Below are 20791 nucleotides of genomic sequence, written 5' to 3'. Positions count from 1 at the left end.
ATGAACAGTTGAATGTGGTTTTGGCTGTGATCAGTCACCTTTGGGCTACTGCATCAGGGTGTAGTAGTGAATAGATTCTGGAGTGTCACATGGAAGACCTCAGGTGTTGCTTATTTTGCCCAAGGGCTCTACTGCCAAGGCACATTCTAGTGTACCTGATGTGGTGGACCTGCAGGGTGAGTGGTGAGTGGTAATGCATTCATGTTGCTTGAGACAGAGGACCAATGTAAAGGCTGGCCATATGGCCTTGCCTATTCATCCTGTGAGTGAACAGGTGGCCGTTGCTTCAGCAGGGTCTGAGTGGGAACACATGGTCAGGAATTTGCTAGTTACTGGGAGCTCTGGTGTTAGGTGCATTATGGAGCCCCTTAGGAAGAAGCATTCTGGGCTGGAAAGAAAGACAATGTTGCACTTGATATGTCTACTGGGGGGCCTTTGCCTGTGTACAGGGTGCAGTCGTCTGCAAGTTGTGACTTAATGTCAGTGCCAATGATCCCTGTCGCATGTATTCTGAAGCCATCCTCAGTTCTTACAGGCAACTGGCAGAGGTGGTGAAGACTGTTGGCCTTGCATGCTTGGTGTGAGTAGAGCTCACAATCTGCAGCATCATTCCCAGAGTTGATCCGGATCCTTCAGTTTGGAGCTGAGTAGATGGTCTCAACCAAAGGCTTTGTCATCTCTGTGACGGGCTTGGCTGCAGGTTTATGGACCTGCATTATCGGCCAGATGGGGGTTTGTATGGCTCCCCTTGATAGATCAGGGGTGCACTGCACAAAGGAAGCAGCTACTCTGGTAGCAGAGTCCTTGTGGAGTCCACATGGGGTCTTTTTAGGCTAGGCGGTAGTTTGAGGTACTCTCATGAACACTCAGCAGTCCAAATGCATGTAGGGAAATCAGACCACATTCAGAGTAAAAACAGTTCAACTGTAAAAAGTTTATTAGTAAATTGTTGAAGTATTTGTAACAAAGTTTCCAGATTTACTGCCCTCCAGGAAAGTTCTCAACCTCAAATTCTTCTTGGGATTGAGAGCTGACTAAAACATGAAGTAAAAAGCCCTGAAATATTTAGCAAGTCCTGGAAAGTGTATCAGAAAGACAGATTAAACACCATAGGAGGGGGAGTGTTCATTGCAGTTGACAAAAATATTTTCGCTACTGTGGTTGAAACCGAGTGTGATAGTGAAGTTATCTTTCTGTGTGTAACAGGTCTAGGTGAAACCAAGTTAATTGTTGGATGTTTTTACCAACCACCTTACTCTGCTGTTGCAGTTATAAAGTCATTCGAAGGAAGACTATAGTCAGTTGTGCAAAAATACCCAGATCTTGCAATACTAGGTGGTGGTGACTGTAATCTACCGAATATATACTGGGACTTGTATGGATTCATTGCAGAGCAGACAGACAGACAGTCTTTGGAAGTATCTTTGAACATGAAAACTATCTTGAGCAGATAGTTTGGCAGCCCACATGCAATGGAAATGTCTTGGACCTTGTAGCTACGAACAGGCTGGACCTTATCGATAGCATCAGTATAGACACAGAGATTAGTGATCATGATGTCATCATAGCGACTATGGTTATGGAAGTTAACAAATCAGTGAAGAGGGCTGGGTGAGTCTTTCTGCTAGAAAGAGCAGATAAGCAATGTTAGCATCTCACTTAGACAATGAACTGCAAATATTTAGTTCCATAATGATGGCCATTGAGGAATTATGGGCAAAGTTTAAACATACTGTAAACAGTGCTCTGGACAAGTATATGCATTGTAAGTGGATTAAGAATGGAAAAGACCCACTGTGGTTTGATAATGAAATTTGGAAAATGCAGAGGAAGAAAAGGCTGTAGCACTCTCAGTTCAAAAGAGGATGCATAAATGATGGCAGGCAAAGATTAGTAGATATCCATGTACCTGTGTAAAGATCTATGCATGAAGCATACAACAGCTACCATGGTCATATGTTGGCTGAAGGTGTGGCGGAGAACCAAAACAGTTCTAGTCTTATGTAAAATCTTTAAGGAAGTCTAAGGCTTCCATCCAGTCACTCATTGACAAGTCTGGTTTGGCAGTAAAAGATAGCAAAAGAAATCCTATGGTTTTGAATTCCATATTTAAGAAATTGTTTATGCAGAAGAATTGTACACACATTCTGTTGTTTGACCATGGCACAGAATCCCATATGGACAACTTAGTAGTAAGCATCCCTGGCTTAGATAAACGACTGAAAGAGTTGAAAACATATAAGTCACCAGGTCTGGATGGAATCCCAGTTTGGTGTTACAGACAGTACTCTACATCATTGGCCACTTACTTAGTTTACATTTGCTGTGAATCTCTCAACCAATGAAAAGTGCCAAGTGACTGGAAAAAGTCCAGGAGACTCCTGTATACAAGAATGGTGAAAGAACAGACCCAAAAAATTAGAGACCAAGATCCTAAACATCGGTTTTCTAGAGCAATTGAATGTGATAAATTTCATAGAGACCAAAAAGCCTTTGGCAGAGTCCATATTTCTAAATTCCCGAAAAGTATTTGACACTGTACCCCATGGCAGACTTGATAAAGGTACATGCATACAGAATAGGCTTCCAGATATTTGACTGGCTTGAAGTCTTCTTAAGTAGTAGGACCCAGTGTGTTGTCCTCGATGGCGAGAGTGCATCGGAGACAGGGGTAACATCAGGAGTGCCCCGGGGAAGTGTGATAGGACCACTGCTATTTTCTATATGCATAAATGATCTGGTAGGTAGAGTGGGAGGTTAACATAGACAAAATTTCTAGTTGGTGTGATGAATGGTAGCTGACTCTTAGAGTAGAAAAATGTAAGTAGGAAAAACAAACCCATATGATTCAGATATAGCATTAGTAATGTCCTGCTTGACACAGTCAAGTTGTTTAAATATCAGGGCATAACACTGTGAAATGATATGAAATGCAATGAGCATGTGAGGATTGTTGTGGGGAAAGTGAATGGTTGACTTTGGCTTATTGGGTGAATTTTAGAAAAGCATTGTTCATCTGTAAAGGAGACGGCATATAAGATGCTAGTGCAACCTATTCTTGAGTCTGCTTGAGTGTTTGGGATCTGCACCATGTCACATTAAAGAAAGACAATGAAGCAATTCAGAGACAAGTTGCTAGATTTGTTACTGGTAGATTTGATCAGCATGAAAGTGTTATGGATATACTTTGGGAGCTAAAGTGGGAATCCCTGGAGGGAAGAAGACATTCATTTCATAGAACACTATTGTGAAAGTTTGGATAATGATCCTATTGTTGCCAACATACATTTCACTTAGGGACCATGAAGATAAGATATGAGAAATAAGGGCTCATATGGAGGTACATAGACAGTTGTTTTTCCCTCACTCTCTGCCACTGGAACAGGAAAGAAAACTGGTAAAGTGTACCCACTATCCTGCACCATAAAGTGGCTTGCAGAGTATGTATGTAGATGTAGATGTAGATGTAGCATGATCTTACCCACATGTGAATGCTCAGACCCTGCTGAAAGAACAGCCCACCTGCTCACTCACAGGGCTAATAGAACTGTGTGCCAGATTGGGATTCAAACTTTTAAATTCATTCCTTGCTTAATGTAATAATTTGAAGAATGTGTTACTGTTGCTTAAGTTTTGCATCATTGTTTGCACAACACTGTAATTAATTGTATTTCACACAGCAAAAGAAAAAGAGTAATTTGGTTAAGCACTTTTTCATGAACAGCTAAGATCCCTGGTTCAAACCCCAGTCTCACATACAGTTTTAATCTGCTATGAAGTTTCCTAAATAATTTGGTGTGACACTGTCTATCTCTTGCTCCCCTTGCCCTGGTTTTTCGTAGAAGTGTAGCATGCAAATGTATAAGCCTAAGGTGCTGTCATGTCATATTTGTGTCATCTAAATATAATTTTTTGTTGACAGACACTCAAATCATTGCTGGTATGGAATAAAATTGAAACAACTCCACACCATTTTTTGATTAGCTTTGCCAATGGTGTGGTACCTGGAGCATGTAATCTTATAGGAGCATTTAATTTTAAAGTGCACTGATCTGATTATTTCACTTAAAGCAATGAGTATCCTCATCAGAGTGCAGCTTATTGAAATGATTATTGCTTCACATCATAATCTCACTGCAAGTGGAACTTATTATAGTCAAATATTCAGACAGAATATTTCTTTGGCTATACCAGTTTTGACTTATTAGGCATTTTCAATATCCCATGAAATGATTCTTGTTCTGGATACAATGCTGCTTTAATTTTTAATCTTTATGTATGAAATCTCATATCTTAATCTTTCTACGACTGGACAGCTAGTACTGGTATTTCATCCAATAAATCTTCTGTTGGCTTATATTCAAAACTTGTGTCACTCAATTAAGACATGTCATATGGAGTTAAGAGGCATCATATAGAGCTTTGTCAGTGATTCACCATGCGGTCACAGTTTCATTCATGAACATGCCCTCAGATGCATTTGTGCAACATTTGTGAGTGGTAGAGTGGTATTGGAGCTCAGCATCCCAAATCTTCATTCCTGGTGCTGCTTTTGTTTTGTTTTTCAGGAAGTTTATGTTTACCAAGCAATCTTGTGACCCTTTCAACAATCTGATTTTCCTGCTTCATGGAGTCCTGCCCCTGCGTCTGTGTTATCTTGTTCAAAGAAATTATTACATTTCGAATTATGAGTCCTCTGCATCAAATCTTCACCCATTCAATTTGCTTTTCATGGAAACATGACAGTGGTAATATGCTCAGTAGCAAATAACCAAAACAACTCAGTTTGTAGCCATTTGACACATTGATTAAAGAATGGTGTATAGGCAACCATGTAGTGCTGTTTCAGTGTAGTCATGACCATTTGAAAGCAGAATTCAAATTTTAGGAACTTCTGGACACTATCTCATATCTTGATGATAATGAGGTTGTAGCTTATTCCCTCCTCCATTCTCATCTTATAACCAGTAATTAAGAAATAAACACAGATGGGAAAATATTGTTGTCTATCCACAGAAATAGTCATGGTCCAATAAGCCATAAGAGGACACGAGTCGATGTCCACAGCATTTGGGTTGGTAGGAAAACTTCTGCTTGAGTGCACAGCCTGTGTTCCGCAACGCAGCATCACAGCTTCCACAACATGCCAGTACTGTCAAATTTATGTTAACCAGCACTCATGCATAGTACCTACCAATACTGGAAGTAGCCTAGCTTCCTAATTACTTATATTTGTATGTGGAAAAGATGAGAAAATTTGTATAAGCTTTTCCAACATTGAATTGCAACATTTGAACCAGGTACCTAATAATGAGTGGCTCATCCTTTCTCCTTTCTGAGTAACACTGATAGGACATGGCAGTGCCATAATGACATATCAACAGCCTAATCAGGCTGTATGCAGTGTAGGTTTGTTACTGCTGAAATACAGAAGATGGGGAATATAATGAGCATATGTAAAGCACAAATTCAAAATAGAACTGATTTATGGAGAGTTTCTCTTCCACTTAAGATTGTAAAAACATGCTGTACATTCTCTGAGCTATTATTGCATAGGAAATATGTGATGACTAGATATGCTATAATTTTGAAAGATGTTATTTTCACATGAGAAAAACTGTATTTGTGGTTGGTTTCAAGGAAGGAAGGAATCTTAATGTACTATCATCACTGATCTCGCTATAGATGGAGTGATAACTCAACTGGATGAGGATGGAAAATGACTGATAAACTGTGGCCTTATTGAACGAACTATCGAAGCATTCACCAGAAATGATTTTTTTGAGTCTATGAAAGATCTCTTTGAGAATGGCCATACAGGTACTGGAACTATTTTCCTCTCAAATGTAAGTCCAGTGTCTTAGTAGGATGCACTTGGTCCACATTGGGATAATTAGGATGGTAAAATGTATGTGGCTACTCTAGTTCTCAGACATGCCATTTTAACATGTGTAATAAGTTGGATGGAGACTTCATATTGACCCAGCCCCTTGCCTCAATCATTCCAGCCATCCAGTTTTTTATAGTACAATAGCATCACTGTTATTCAATTTAACTTTGTTATTCTAATTTTAATGCCATTACATTCATCTACCACTGTTTCACTCATACCTTGGTAACCAAGAAAGTGTTTTGAACAACTACCTTTGCTTGCATGTGAAACTATAATATTTGCATATTTATTACAGTTTCTGTCCAGATTGGTAGTAAATTTTGTGATATATTGACATTATCCAACTTGAAGATATCATGTCTTCAAGAAATGTTAAGACAACATTCATTTCATGAAGACTGTTAAAAGCCTTTTCACTCTGCTTTTGTGAAAACTAACACAGAGAACTATTTTATATTTTTGTGGGTGTTTTTTTAATTAATCCTCCCCACATTTGTTGATCCTCTAATTTCTATAGGGTGCGCTAAAATTCTTCTTACAAACTTCTGGGACTTGTAGATGGGATGGAGTAGACAATATTTTGAATTGGAATCCATGTCCAGAAATATAACTGCTGTAACTACCAAATTTGTGTGTGCGCCACTTCACAGTTTGCACGTGGTATTTGTGCTTAATTCAGCTACTAGAGGACACCTGGCTTGCCAGTATGAGAGCAGTTGCATGCACAACCTGCTGGCTTCAGCCCCTATTAGAACTAATGACTATATAGACTGGAGTGCAAGGCGCTGCCAGCCTGTTATGTGTTGTCTGTTGTATGTCCTTTGTCATTCATGTACTTTTGCTATATCATGTAATAAAGTACAGTGTTCTTGGGTAGAACACTTTGGAAGTAAGTATGGTATTTGACTCAGTGTGTTCCACTTCAGTCAAGGGTCCTTTGAGTTTTAATTTCCATGGCAGCAGTGTTTAAATCCCTTCTCAAGCAACAGCAGGTACTAACAGTTACTATTTCCAGTTTAACGAGAAAATTGGCACAACGTGCAGCCCTGCCAATAGCATATGTGCCACTGTTCCCTGCATACGATGATGCAGCAGATGACTTGGATGCTTACAAAAACCACCTGTGACAACATTTCCAGGCATTGTGGTAACAGACATAAACTTGAGCGAGGCTCTTTTTTTTTGTGTGGATATCACCCCATGTATATCAGTTGTTGTGTCAGCTCTCCCCCTTACAAGAACCTCCAAGTCTTTGATTTGATCACATGTGTGAATTACTTTCTACCTATCGGTGTAAATGGACTCGTGTTATTGTTGCCCATGTGGAGTTCTACTGTTTACAAAAGCAGATAAAACACCCGTACAGGGCATGGGCAGCAGAACTACATGGACTTAGTCATCATTGTGATTTTGTGACAAGTGTTCTAAGGAATCCTATGCAGATCAAGTGGTTTGAGATGCAGTCCTATATCTTGCTCCTGATGGGGAAGTTCAAGAGTGAGCTCTAAAGTGTGAAACTCCTATGCTTACAGAAGTATTAAACATAGTTATTTGAGGTTTCATGGGCTGCAGGTAGTTTGATAGGAGCCTGGTCCAAAGTTTCAGAAATCACTGTCTCTATCCCTCCCAACCTTCAGTCAGTTTGCAAGCGAACAGAGAAGCTATTGCAGCAGCCCAAAAGATGTCACAGCATCTTATAGGTAACTGTTGTTTGCAGAATCAATGGTCTGCATCACAACAGCAACAGCCTTGTACTCTACTGCGTTCATGCCCATACAAGTGCCAAGCACTTGACAATTTCTAATCAGTGCCATAAAAAACAGATTCATTGCTTCTGGGTGTAGCTCTCTTCTGAACCTGAGTGAGGATGAAATGAACATGGATGTGGACAGTGTGTTGGCAGTGACGGGGTCTCCAAGCAAGTTATACACTGAAGTGCGTGTGTTTAACAAACCACTGAGAATGCAGGTGGACAGGTGCAGCAGCAACGTTGGTGAATTCTGAAACTTATGTGGATTGGGTTCTGCCCCTCCAGATTCAGTGTCACAGAGGCTGGTGAGTTATAACAAACAACAGGATTCTGTTCTTCGACAGTTTTCTGCACCTGTGATTAAAGGGCTGTGGATCATTCATTAATCTTCTTAGTTGTGGACAATACCTACACTGAAAATTTATTTGGTTTGGGTGCTTTTAAACATTTTGGATTCACCGGCAGTGATGAAGTGCATTTGGTTTCTGATCAAGTTACAATCAACAGTTATATGGTCTCTGTGCTGAACGTTCCTCTTTATTTTCTTCAGGACTGGGATGTGTGACAGAATTTCAGGGTCATATTACAATAAAACAGTGATCTCACCCCATTTTTTCTGGGCCTGCCCAGTACTGGTAACTTTACAGGATCAAGTAAAAGCAGGAGTAGATCATCTTCAATCCCATGATGTTATTTGACCTATTTTTTTCCAGTGAATGGTCAGCACCACTGGTGATGGTAAAAAAACCTACAGATAAATTACGCATCTTCGGTGGTTTTAAAAAGTCAATTAATTCATAGTCAATCATTGATACCTATCCTTTGCGCACCCTGACAAGCTGTTAGCATTACTATGAGAGGGGGGGGGGGGGGGGGGGGGGCATTATTTTGCTGGTAGATGAGGAATCTAAATACCTTTTAGTTATCAATATGCCATTTAGGCTTTATCAACACCAGCATTTGCCTTTTGATGTGGCAAGTGTACCAGCTACTTGTCAACACCTTCTGGAACAAGTTATTGCTTCAGTTCCAGACTGCATCAACAATTTAGATAACATAGTAGTGTCTGGTGCCTCTACAGAGGAACATTTGCAGAACCTTCATGCTGTTTTCTGTTTTACAGTCTGCAGGGTTAAATAGCAGTTTGGACAAGACACAGTTTCTTCAACCATCTATTATTAATTTGGGGCTTTGAAGTGTCATGTGCTGGCATTAAACCATTGCACCAGCACATTGCTGCTACTGCCACATGCCACACCTCACGTCTATCAAGGCATGACAGGCAAAACTGCATACTATCATAAATTCATACTGGACATTGCTACTGAGGCACAACCACTCCATGCATTATCACATAAAGATGTTCCTTTCCAGTGGTCCCCAGCTTGTGACTACGCATTGAAGTTGTTGAAATCTAAGCTACAGTTGGTCCCTTGTTTGGTCACTTTTCAGCCAGGCCAGCACCCTGTGTTAGATATGAACGCATCTCAGTTTGGCTTTGGCACTGTCATTGCTCATAAGTTTATTTATTTATTTATTGTTCCATGGGACCAAATTAAGGAGAAGTCTCCATGGTCATGGAACGAGTCAATACATGAAATTATAACACGATATTAGAAACAGATAAAATGAAATATAAAAAAAAAACATATTCAGGTGACAAGTCGTAAGTTTAAATGAAGACAATCAACAATGTAACACTGGAATTTGCTTAATTTTTTAGCTCTTCCAGGAGCTCCTCGACAGAATAGAAGGAGTGATCCATGAGGAAACTCTTCAGTTTAGACTTAAAAGAGTTTGGGCTACTGCTAAGATTTTTGAGTTCTTGTGGTAGCTTATTGAAAATGGATGCAGCAGAATACTGCACTCCTTTCTGCACAAGAGTCAAGGAAGTGCATTCTACATGCAGATTTGATTTCTGCCTAGTATTAACTGAGTTAAAGCTGCTAACTCTTGGGAATAGGCTAATATTGCTAACAACAAACGACATTAAAGAAAATATATACTCTGAGGGCAATGACAGAATTCCCAGATTTTTGAATAGGGGTTGACAAGAGGTTCTCGAACTTACACCACATATAGCTCGAACAGCCCATTTTTGAGCCAAAAATACCCTTTTTGAGTTAGAAGAATTACCCCAAAAAATAATACCAGACGACATAAGTGTATGAAAATATGCGAAGTAGACTACTTTTCATGTTGAAGTGTCACTTATTTCAGATACTGTTCTAATGGTAAATAAAGCAGCATTTAGCTTCTGAACAAGATCCTGGACATGGGCTTTCCACAACAGCTTACTATCTATGCGAACGCCTAGGAATTTGAACTGTTCTGTCTCGCTTATAATATGCCCATTCTGTCTGATCAAAACATCGGTTCTTGTTGAATTGTGAGTTAGAAACTGTAAAAACTGAGTCTTACTGTGATTTAGCATCAAATTATTTTCTACAAGCCACGAACTTATTTCATGAACGACATTATTTGTTACTGTTTCAATATTACACACAAGATCCTTCACTATCAAGCTGGTGTCATCAGCAAACAGAAATATTTTTGAATCACCTGTAATACTAGAAGGCATATCATTTATATAAATAAGAAACAGCAGTGGCCCCAGCACCGACCCTTGGGGAACACCCCACTTAACAGTGCCCCATTGGGACTGAACATCACTACCACTCTCAATATTGTGGAGAATTACCCTCTGCTTTCTGTTCTTAAAGTAAGAGGTGAACCAATTGTAAGTTACTCCCCTTACTCCATAATGGTCCAACTTCTGCAGTAATATTTTGTGGTCAACACAGTCAAAAGCCTTTGTTAAATGAAAGAAAACACCTAGCGTTCGCAACCTTTTATTTAATCCGTCCAAAACCTCACAGAGAAAAGAGAATATACCATTTTCAGTTGTTAAACCATTTCTAAAACCAAACTGAACATTTGACAGCAAATTATGTGAATTTAAATGCTCCAGTAACCTTGTATGTACAACCTTCTCGATAACTTTAGCAAACTCCGATGGCATAGAAATAGGTCTAAAATTGTCAACATTATCAATGTCTCCCTTTTTATAAAGTGGCTTCACTACCGAGTATTTTAATTGGTCAGGAAACCGACCACTCCTAAAGGAAAAGTTACAGATATGGCTAAGTACTGGGCTAACATACATAGAACAATACTTCAGTATTCTGCTAGATACCCCGTCATATCCATGAGAGTTCTTGGTCTTTAGTGATTTAATTATTAACTCAATCTCCTTCTTGTCAGTATCATGGAGGAGCATTTGAGGTAACAGTCTCGGAACACTTTTTTCTAAGAGCGCTATATGATTCCCTGTTGGGACTAGGTTTCTATTTAGTTCACCTGCTATATTCAGAAAGTGATTATTAAATACTGTACATATATGCGACTTATCAGTAACATGGACATTCCCACTACGCACTGATTCTATATCCTCGACCTGTCTCTGGAGACCAGCCACTTCCTTTACGACTGACCATATGGTTTTTATTTTATCCTGAGACTTAGCTATTCTATCTGCATACCACATTCTTTTTGCCTTCCTAATAACATTTTTAAGCACCTTACAATACTGTTTGTAATGGGCTGCTGCATTTAGATTTTGACTGTTTCTAACGTTTTGATATAATTGCCACTTTGTTCTACAAGATATTCTTATCCCTCTAGTCAGCCACCCAGGCTGCCTGTTTGTGCTAGTACCCTGTTTTAAACGTTGTAACAGAAAGCAACTTTCAAAGAGCATGAGAAAAGTCTTGAGAAAAGCATTATATTTATTGTCTACTGTATCAGCGCTATAAACATCTTTCCACTCTTGTTCCTTTATAAAGTTTACAAAGGTCTCTACAGCAACCAGATCAGCTTTCCTGAACAGCTGATGACTATATTTAACACGTGTTGCAGCATAAAAATCTTTTAAAGTTAAAATTTGCGCATCAATATCTGAAAGGCCATTCACCTTTTTGCTAACAGAATGCCCTTCTAGTAATGAGGAATGAACAAAAATGTTGTCTATGGTTGTTCTACTGTTCCCGTGCACTCTCGTTGGAAAGAATACGGTTTGCATAAGATTATATGAATTAAAGAGGTCTACCAGCATCCTCTTCTTTGCACAATCACTTATACAATTAATATTGAAGTCACCACATATAACTAACTTTTTGTATTTCCTATAAAGTGAACCAAGAACCTCCTCTAGCTTTAGCAAAAATGCTGTGAAATCGGAGTCTGGGGATCTATAAATAACAACATTTACAAGTTTAGCTCCGTTAAATTTAACCACACCTGCACAACATTCAAACACCTTTTCAGTGCAGTACTTTGAAACATCAATTGACTCAAATGCGATGCCGTTTTTCACATACATGGCTACTCCCCCACACCGCAAAGAGCTCCTCGAAAAGCAGCCAGCCAACCTGTATCCTGGTAAAGGAAGCCTCTGAATTATCTCCTTATTTAAGAAGTGTTCAGATATACCAATAATTTCAGAGTCAACATCTATAAGCAGTTCACTAACTTTATCTCTAATACCTTGTATATTTTGATGAAATATACTAATTCCCTCATTACTCGGATACCTAAGATTTGTCAAAAGTGATTCCCTTGTTAGAGAGACTTCCCTTAAACAGGAATACCTATCAGCTGACTTCAATCTAAAAAAGGTGCAGCTCTAACACCCACTACTGCAGGAATTTTCCCATGAGTGATCCCACCAACCCTACCTATGCTGTCACCTATAAGCTTTGCCAACCTCCCCTTCCCATACCTGTTGAGGTGCAGGCCATGTCTAGTGAAACCCGTCCTGCTGATAGACTCCACCGACACCACTGAAATGTGACCCATGCTTTCTGTCATCAGTGCACCCCCAAGTCTCATGTTATTATGCCTGACGGCTGTATTAAGATGAGGCCGATCGTGACGCTGAAACAGTTCCATGAAATGCACATTCGTGTTGCCAGTCTGAGTGGCTATCTTTTCCAGGTCACCATCTATGTTATACTCCCCATCCCTATCAATACTATTACCAGCCCCACCCACAATCACTACCTGATCCTCTTTAGTAAAGTCCCTACATAACCCCCCCTATGTTAACAGTCACCTGAGCCAACCCTGCATTAGGCTTCACAATGCTGGTGACCTGGTACTCACTCCCCAGCATTTCCTGCAACTGCTGGCTTACACCTCTGCCATGATAACTACCTAACAGCAGAACCTTCTTCTTCCTCTTCGACTTTACAACTGTTCTAGGCACAGTAACTACTGAGGTCTGCTGCATACTTCCTACATCTACAGCTACTAGAGATTCCTCTCCACTAGACTCGGACAGTTGGTCATATCTATTGTAAACACCAATAGTAGAACTATCTGAAAATCTTCTTCTCCTAGCAGATCTCTTGCCAACAGCCAGCTCCCATTCCCCAACCCCCTTCTCCCTCCTCATCCTATCTAGCTCCTCCTGTGCGTTTTTCAACTGCACCTGAAGGGCACAGATCTTACGCTCCTGCTCCTCTATCAATTTACTCTTGCTACATAACCTGCAGTTCCAGGAGAGGATCTCACCAGAATGCCCACTGGCTTCCCCACTGCATTCCCCCGAGTGAAAATACTTCGAACAAGTCTCACACCGCAATCCACTACTCACGAACCTACGGCAAAGCCCACACTTCTCACTCATGGTAAAATTTTACTTTTTCTAAGTTCCGCTACTACAATAAGAAGATGCTAAAAACCTGACTACAGTAATCACAGACTTACTCTACAAGGGAAGTAACTACTATTATTAACAGTGTTAATAAACAACAAATGTGAATATAACAAAAGACTAATACAGAAAGAGAATCAAACGTCTAATGACACAGTAACGAAGCTGTAAACAGTTCCCAAAAGGTTCTTCTGAAATTATTTCACCAGAAAACACCAAGAACACCGGTTGAAGACTACTAAAGTTCCTAAATAAACCACTATGCACAAACAATTAATTAGTACTTAGCTTTCGATGCGCTGCTACAGCTGCAACTGGTCAGCACGGAATGTAAACACAGGCAAGAGGTTAAGTTGCTCGATACGAAACACAAATATCAGGTCACAACACAAGAAAGGCAGAGGTGAATGAAGAAACCACTAATACGTCACTTATATAGTAAATGTTATCACAAAAACCGTTAAAATATGTATCTGAAACCTAAAAATATATGAAAACTTAGAGAGCGATCTCACACACAGTCACTCGCTTATGACGTCACACCAAAGAGCAAGCAAAGATGATGTACGCAGATGGATCAGAGTGCCCTGCTGTGTATGCCTCTAAAACCTTAAATTTGATGCAGCAGCATCAGATCAATCATGCATGCTTTGTTTTCATTTAGACCTGGAAGCTCAAAATGTTGTTGATGGTTTTCTTGTTACTAACACTGAAATTGCAGATGCAGTAGCCATGGATCCTTTCTTAAGTAAAGTTGTTTCTTTTGTGCAATGCAGCTGGCCAGACAAAATCTGGGCTATTCTTCTGATCCTTTAAGAAATTGTCTTTCTGTTTGGAATGGAGTTCTGCTTTTATCTACAGAGGACACCACTCCCTGGGTTGTTGTCCTGTCTGTCCTTTGGTGTGAGGTTTTGCATTTACTATGTGTGGACCACTGGAATGTCTCAAGTACAAAAGTGTTAGCACACAGACATGTTTTTTCACCAGGCATTGAAAGAGAAATAGCACAAGTTGCTGCAGCTCTCCCGAAGTGTGCCACCTATCAGGCAGCCCCCCCCCCCCTCCCCCGTGAATCTTTGTCACTGTGTCCAGCTCTACAGCGCCCTTGGGAATAAATTCATGTTGATTTTGTGGGACCTTTCAGAATTTCTACCAGCTTGTTGTAACTGATGCATATTCTAGGTTTCCATATATGGTACATTGCCTGTCTGTTTCTGTGGTGACAACAATTTCAGCTCTGTCAAAAATGTTTGGAATGGAAGGTTTTCCATATATGTTGGTTACAGACAATGACCCCAAGTGCATATCCCAGGAATTTGAAGATTTTTGTAAAAAAATTGGTGTTCACCATGGCATGGCTCCTCCTTTCCACCCTGAATCAAACAGGGAAGCAGAATGACTAGTACGGACATTTAAGACTCAAACAAAAATATATAGATTACAGATGTATCATTGGCTCTTGACTAGTTGCTCAGTTCTTGTAAGTTTACCCCTGTTGGAGATAGTAGTCCAGCAGAGTTGTTGCACAGCCATCAGCCCGCTAATCTGCTACATGTACTTCAACTGATGCCAGGACATCTGCCGACACTAGCACCACAATGCTCCCAGCCTGGCACAGCTGTTTTGGGCTTGTGGTTTTGGTCGCTAACCGAGATGGTTGCCAGCAGTCATCAAGAGTCACCCTGGCCAATGCCTCTGCATCGTCTTCACTGCTGAGGGGAGGATATCATAACATTTTGATCAGCTATGACCTTCTTCTCTGTCTGCCCGGCCATCTCTTACCTCACGGCTGATGTCCTCGCCTTCCCCATCACCACTGCCAATGCCTTCAAAACTGTCTCCTCTGCTGTGGGTGCCCCCTTCTGCTGTCAGTGGCCAAGGTGGGACTCCAGCTCCAATGCTGTTGAAGCCGACACCTCTGCTGCTGCCGTCTCCATCACAACTTACACTGCCTGTTCAACTGCGTTTGCCATGGCCTCCTTCACTGGGATTTTACTCAGTTGTGGAAATTGAATACATGCTGACATCGCCTGTCCTGCCATATTGTTTCTCACAGGGGTGTGGGTAGTGCACCTGTCTGCATTTGTGCCACTTCTGGCCTTAAGCACTAGTGGCAGTGTGTTGCATGACTCAACAACAGGCACTGACAACAGAAGAAATGGATGTGAGCATGGTGTTCACTTCTTTAGAAAGGAAGAGGAGTGCTGTAACTACCAAAGTTGTGTGCAGCCACCCCCTGTTAGAACTAATGACTTTATAGGCCAGAGCACAATAATCTGCCAGCCTCTTGTGTGTTGTGTTATATGTATTTTGTCTCCCGTGTGCTTATGCTTTTTCATGTAATAAAGTTACTGTATTGATTCCATGCTACAGCCATTTAAAAATATATTTGATTCATGGGTATGCAACAGGGTAGTTATTGTGGGAGGGAGGGGGGGCTGCTTACATTGGATTGGTTGATGTCATTTGACATGTCTCCCATTTCTGACCTGGTTTGAGCCTCATTCACATGTCTGTCAGTCTTTGAGCAACATGGTTGGGCATACATTTGCAGAAGACACTGACACAATCCACTTGGTCTCATGTTAATGGAAGAGCTGCTTTTTGCCTTTATCAATATTAAGTTTCCTTGCTGTTTCTTTGGTTATTAAAGAGTAGAATTGTAAAACATGATGTACTGGGTCATACCTAATAAATTACTTGTAAAAGTGGCTGCGTTACCAACATGCTGTCAAATTTTTGCACCATGCAAATGGCATGTTTCCAGACATGGGTTTCAGTTCAAAATGGAATCTGCTCAGTCCCCTCTACAAGTCCTAGAAGATTGTAAGGGGAATTTTAAAGCACCCTACGTAACTTCTTAAAATACTGAGTTACTGCTGTCAAAAAATGCATGCTGAGGAAAAAACTTAAATTTAATATCAGCTTTTATTTCAGTGTTGAGGGTGACTAATGAGCAAATTTGGTAGCCATTAAATCACTTTACAGATTATTATAAGCACAGTAAACATAACTCAGTAGATACTGGATTATTGTTGTGTAGGGCAACAATGGGAACATGAACCAAAACGATTATCTGTAGATCAGTAACTTATCTTGTTTTTAGATGAATCCCAACCCTAACATGATTTGCAGTTATGGCTTCATACATTTGAGACTATATTACATTTCAGACCACGTTGCAGCATGTATGTCAGAGCAGCGTTGTGGGTGAATTACAAAGTAGTAATGTAAGTTACAATTGTTGTTAATGGAAAGTACACACAATGTCAGTCACTGCTGGAGAAAACTTGCAGAGACTGATCTCATCTTACCAGAGCACTCTTCCAATAATGTGTAAGGCAACGTCCAACAACATATAGCTGTCAATATTAAAGCCTTCTCTGTAGCATGATAAATATGGTTTCTCCACTGGTCATTTACTCGCTGACTATTGTTGACATTATATATGGGACATGTTTACTCCCATAGGGCAACCTTAACCATGGACACAAATGGAGACATCTTGATATGAAAGACCATAACCTCCCATTTGATATATCTTTATTTGAATCAGATGATATTTTTAAGCCTTTACTGCAGAGTGTGATCCCTTTTAATAAGAAATAAAGGTTTTTTTTTCCCAGTAATATGGATACATTTGTGCAAATTTGTAATTACTCATTTCTGCAGTGTATTTCTGTTTCTCACACTGGAGCTGTATGTGTTTAACAGTATCGTTACTTATAGTAATACTATCAAACCAATACAAAGCAACAATGTTCATGAAAGCAATTTCATATGAGAGGCATGGAATGACATATGTGTGAGTACTTTTTCTTTATTATAATTTGCACATAATTGATTAAATTTACATAGGGGTAATTTTTCACAGGATTGGTGCTGAATACAATTGCTTTCCTAACACTGCGGTCACCCAGTCTGGTTACAAACAGTATGTCCATTTACCTGCAGGCACTTGCTCTGTCTGACAATGGTGTACTGGTGTTTAGCACTGCGGTGAATGTGCTCCGTAAGCACTGTGAACCATTTAACATGCTAATTGTGGTAAGTATTTCAATACTAATAGTCATTCATAAACACATAAGCCTACCATCTATGCACCACAATATGATGCTTACTCACTTAAAAATCATGGTTGTGAGTATGTAATTCCTTAGAGTATATTTTCTGACACTACTTCTTAATAAAAGGAAAATGGATGATATATTAGTTACTAATGAGATATATAGTACTTATTTAAAAGTAAAAGCTGTCGTATCAAGTTAATAAACAATAAGGCATGCTACTGTAGGATGTAGGAACTGAAAAATTGAAGACACACATATACTAAGTTACGTGATATGCAAGAATGGTGTGCTGCTATTCACAAACTGAGGAATGAACTCACAGACACTAAAATGAGTACCAGAAACTAAATAATAATGAAGTTTATCAATAAATTGATACCCACCCATTAACAAAAGTAGAACAAATAACTGTATGTATACCATTTTAACACATTATAGATTGGTGTCTGTTGACACAGATGAAATGTTGACTGACTTCAATCATTTTGTCATTATTCTGCACTTTCTTATAAATGAACTCACATTTAAAAAGTTATTTAATAATATCTATGAGCATTTGTTTTACAAATTTTTGCTTACAGACTGCTTGATGGACCTCTAGTGATAGAAAGTGATATAAATTCACAAGATTTCTGTATCATCGTGTCATGTGCTACTTATCATGGTGAACATTTTTGCTTGCATAATCTGTATTGTATTTATCTTACTCAGCAATGGCCTAGGTTCTGCGAACACAGTCATTGTATTTAGCAGTTTTCATCAATGACTTTCCCTCAATAAAATAATTTACATAAAGGTGCTAGCTTTGCAAATAAACTCTATAGAGAAATTTCATGATTTAAGATATATACAACTTTGTATCTCAGATTCACTTTAGAAAAATCAAGCAATCCCAGTCAACATACCGGTGGATGACTAGATATAATTCTTCATTCATCCAGCAAGTTCACTAGGTGCCAAAGCTAGGCACGGCCCAGAAGGACACATTCACAAGTGACAGGTCACGTGGCAAAACAATGTGGCAGATTTAAGGGCTGCTGCAGACCACAACATCTTCCCTTGTCAACCAGCCAGAGACTACAGCAAGATCTCTCATGCATGTATTGAAGACAACCCTGTGCTGCATGGTTCTCTCCTAGACAGTAATTTGGACATTGTTACCAACTGAAAAGATTTGAACAGTGCATGGATTTGCCTTCCTGGCTAATGCAGTATGGTTTTCATTCACCATTCAATTTACAATTGTGTTTTCAGTGAACAAACTAACAGCATGTAAGAACACTGAGAGCATGGATTATAATTGAGTGATTTACAGTCAAACCTACAATTCCTGTTTTCCAGCAGTGATGTATGAGTTATTCAACAAGCATTCAGAGTACTGTATTAACTAACAGGTATCTACCCTAGAGTTCTTGATTTGTGTGTTCCAGAAGAGTCAAGAAGTATTGGTTTTCGTGATTTGATTGTAAATAAGTTGTACTGAATAAAGTCTGGGTTGTTGAAGAAACACTGTTAAAACAGTGGCAATGAGTAATTTTTTGGAATTACAGCACACTTCATTCCAGAAGAGGACTTGTCAGGCCATTTTTCTGAGTGTTTCAACCATAATGAATGTTAGTTTGTCAAGCCCTTGAAATGACAGCTTGAGCAGTAGCCCAACTCCTACAGTCGCTGATGAATCAGGCATGTCTACAATCACTTCCAGAAATTACGGCTTTTCAGCCATTCAGTGGAGCTCAAGACTACTATAAAATGTACTAGAAGCATTTAGCATTTCATTTCCAGGAAAGTGACATTAAGTGCCCTGAGTGACATAGTGTCTTTTGTTTTCTGTAAACCAACAGGTCTATTATCTTGTACAATTATTCGCCTCTTGATCTGACCCATCAGTGTTGCCCATCACCACTTTTCACTTGCTTTTAAGTGAACATTTTTTGCAAAATGCATATGATGGACACTCACTTAGAGTTCCTGCAACATTGTAAGGCAACCTAAGACAGTTATGCATCAAGGATCGCAGACCTACAAGATCTCAGTAGGAAATGTAAGTTTGCACGTCCTTGTAGCCTGCTACATTCAAAATCATTAATACATGACTTATATTTGCACTGGACAGTAAAATGTGTGCTCTGGTGTTAACACAATCAAATTTTAGTTGAAATTTTGTGTACTGCTAGGGCATTAGAGATATCTCAAGCAGCTCAGGCTACCATTTACAGAGACTGAAATCATCTTGATCAGCAAATGTGGTATGATCTAGCCTGTCTGATTGTGAAATTACAGAAATATTGTGAATTCCAGGTGGCAGTGGAGTGGCTCCCACTCAACCAGGTGGGAATCAAACCCAACATCATAATAATTTTTCCACCCAGCCTCGGCAACGTTTATGCAGGCTACCCTGTTGGCCTCATCATTCTTCTCAACGTGCTATATTTAGTTATCCATATTACATCTGTGAAAAGTGTTTTAGCCAGTGTCACATAGAATGTGTTTGTCAGAATCAGCTGCACCATAACCAGTCAAGTACTACCATGAAAATAAATGACATCACAGTCCAGGGTAGTACAATGCTGGCTTACTCTGTCAACAACATTTCATGGTATTCTCATTTTACTCCTGTTTGATACTGGACTCAGTCTCAATTACTGATCAGCAAGCTTATCTCTGTTTAGGTATCCACCCTTAAAATCAGTAGCAACTAAGCTGTTGACTTTTGCTCATCATGAAATTCCTATAACAGGTCAGGTAGTTCTGGAATTAACATATAAGCAGGTAACCAGAACCCTTCCTTTCTTTGTAGCAGCAGAACCCTCTGTGGAAAATATTTTGAACCTGGATGTGTATTCTATCCAACACTTGGTGCAAGCAATCCACAGTACTGTTCCAGATGCAGAACTGGAGTTATTATCTACAATATGCTCTCTTATTTATTACAAGACAGGGACTGGCTACAAATTTTTTTAATCACGTTACACTCAGAGGACCAAAATTGTTCAGAGTCTGCCTGATACCTTTAGGCTTGTGGGATCAGGTTAAAGTAGAATTGGACTGCTTCAAAATAACTGTCCCTGATTCCTAATAACAGATGAGTGTCACCTTTAGTCATTGCTCACAAACTAGGTGGAGTGTTACTCCCTTGTGGGAACTTCAGAAAAAAGTAAATGTGTAACTGATTGTGGACTTCTACCCACTTCTGTGTCCTGATGAATTATTTCAGAACTGGCAGGGAGTCAGTGCTTCTGCAAGATTGATATTTCAGATGCTTGTTTTTGACATCCTTTGGATGAGGCTTCCAAAGCCATTTTGGTATTAAATATTCCTTTAGGTCTCTATCAGTATAACAGGTTACCTTTTGCTTTCCT

General features: G+C 39.6%; 1 protein-coding gene across 1 annotated transcript in view; it reads left to right on the top strand.

Moving 5' to 3' along the window:
- LOC126183717 (uncharacterized) overlaps positions 1-20791 on the top strand; it is a 368227-nt gene that overhangs the window by 311395 nt on the left and 36041 nt on the right. Inside the window, exon 4 of the mRNA XM_049925904.1 lies at positions 17234-17406. Coding sequence (XP_049781861.1) covers positions 17234-17406 — 173 coding nt within the window. The remainder of the gene's footprint in view (positions 1-17233; positions 17407-20791) is intronic.

The sequence above is a fragment of the Schistocerca cancellata genome, chromosome 4 (assembly GCF_023864275.1).
Source record: "Schistocerca cancellata isolate TAMUIC-IGC-003103 chromosome 4, iqSchCanc2.1, whole genome shotgun sequence".
In the NCBI taxonomy this organism is placed as follows: Eukaryota; Metazoa; Arthropoda; class Insecta; order Orthoptera; family Acrididae; genus Schistocerca; species Schistocerca cancellata.
This window is presented reverse-complemented; position numbering and strand designations above follow the sequence as displayed.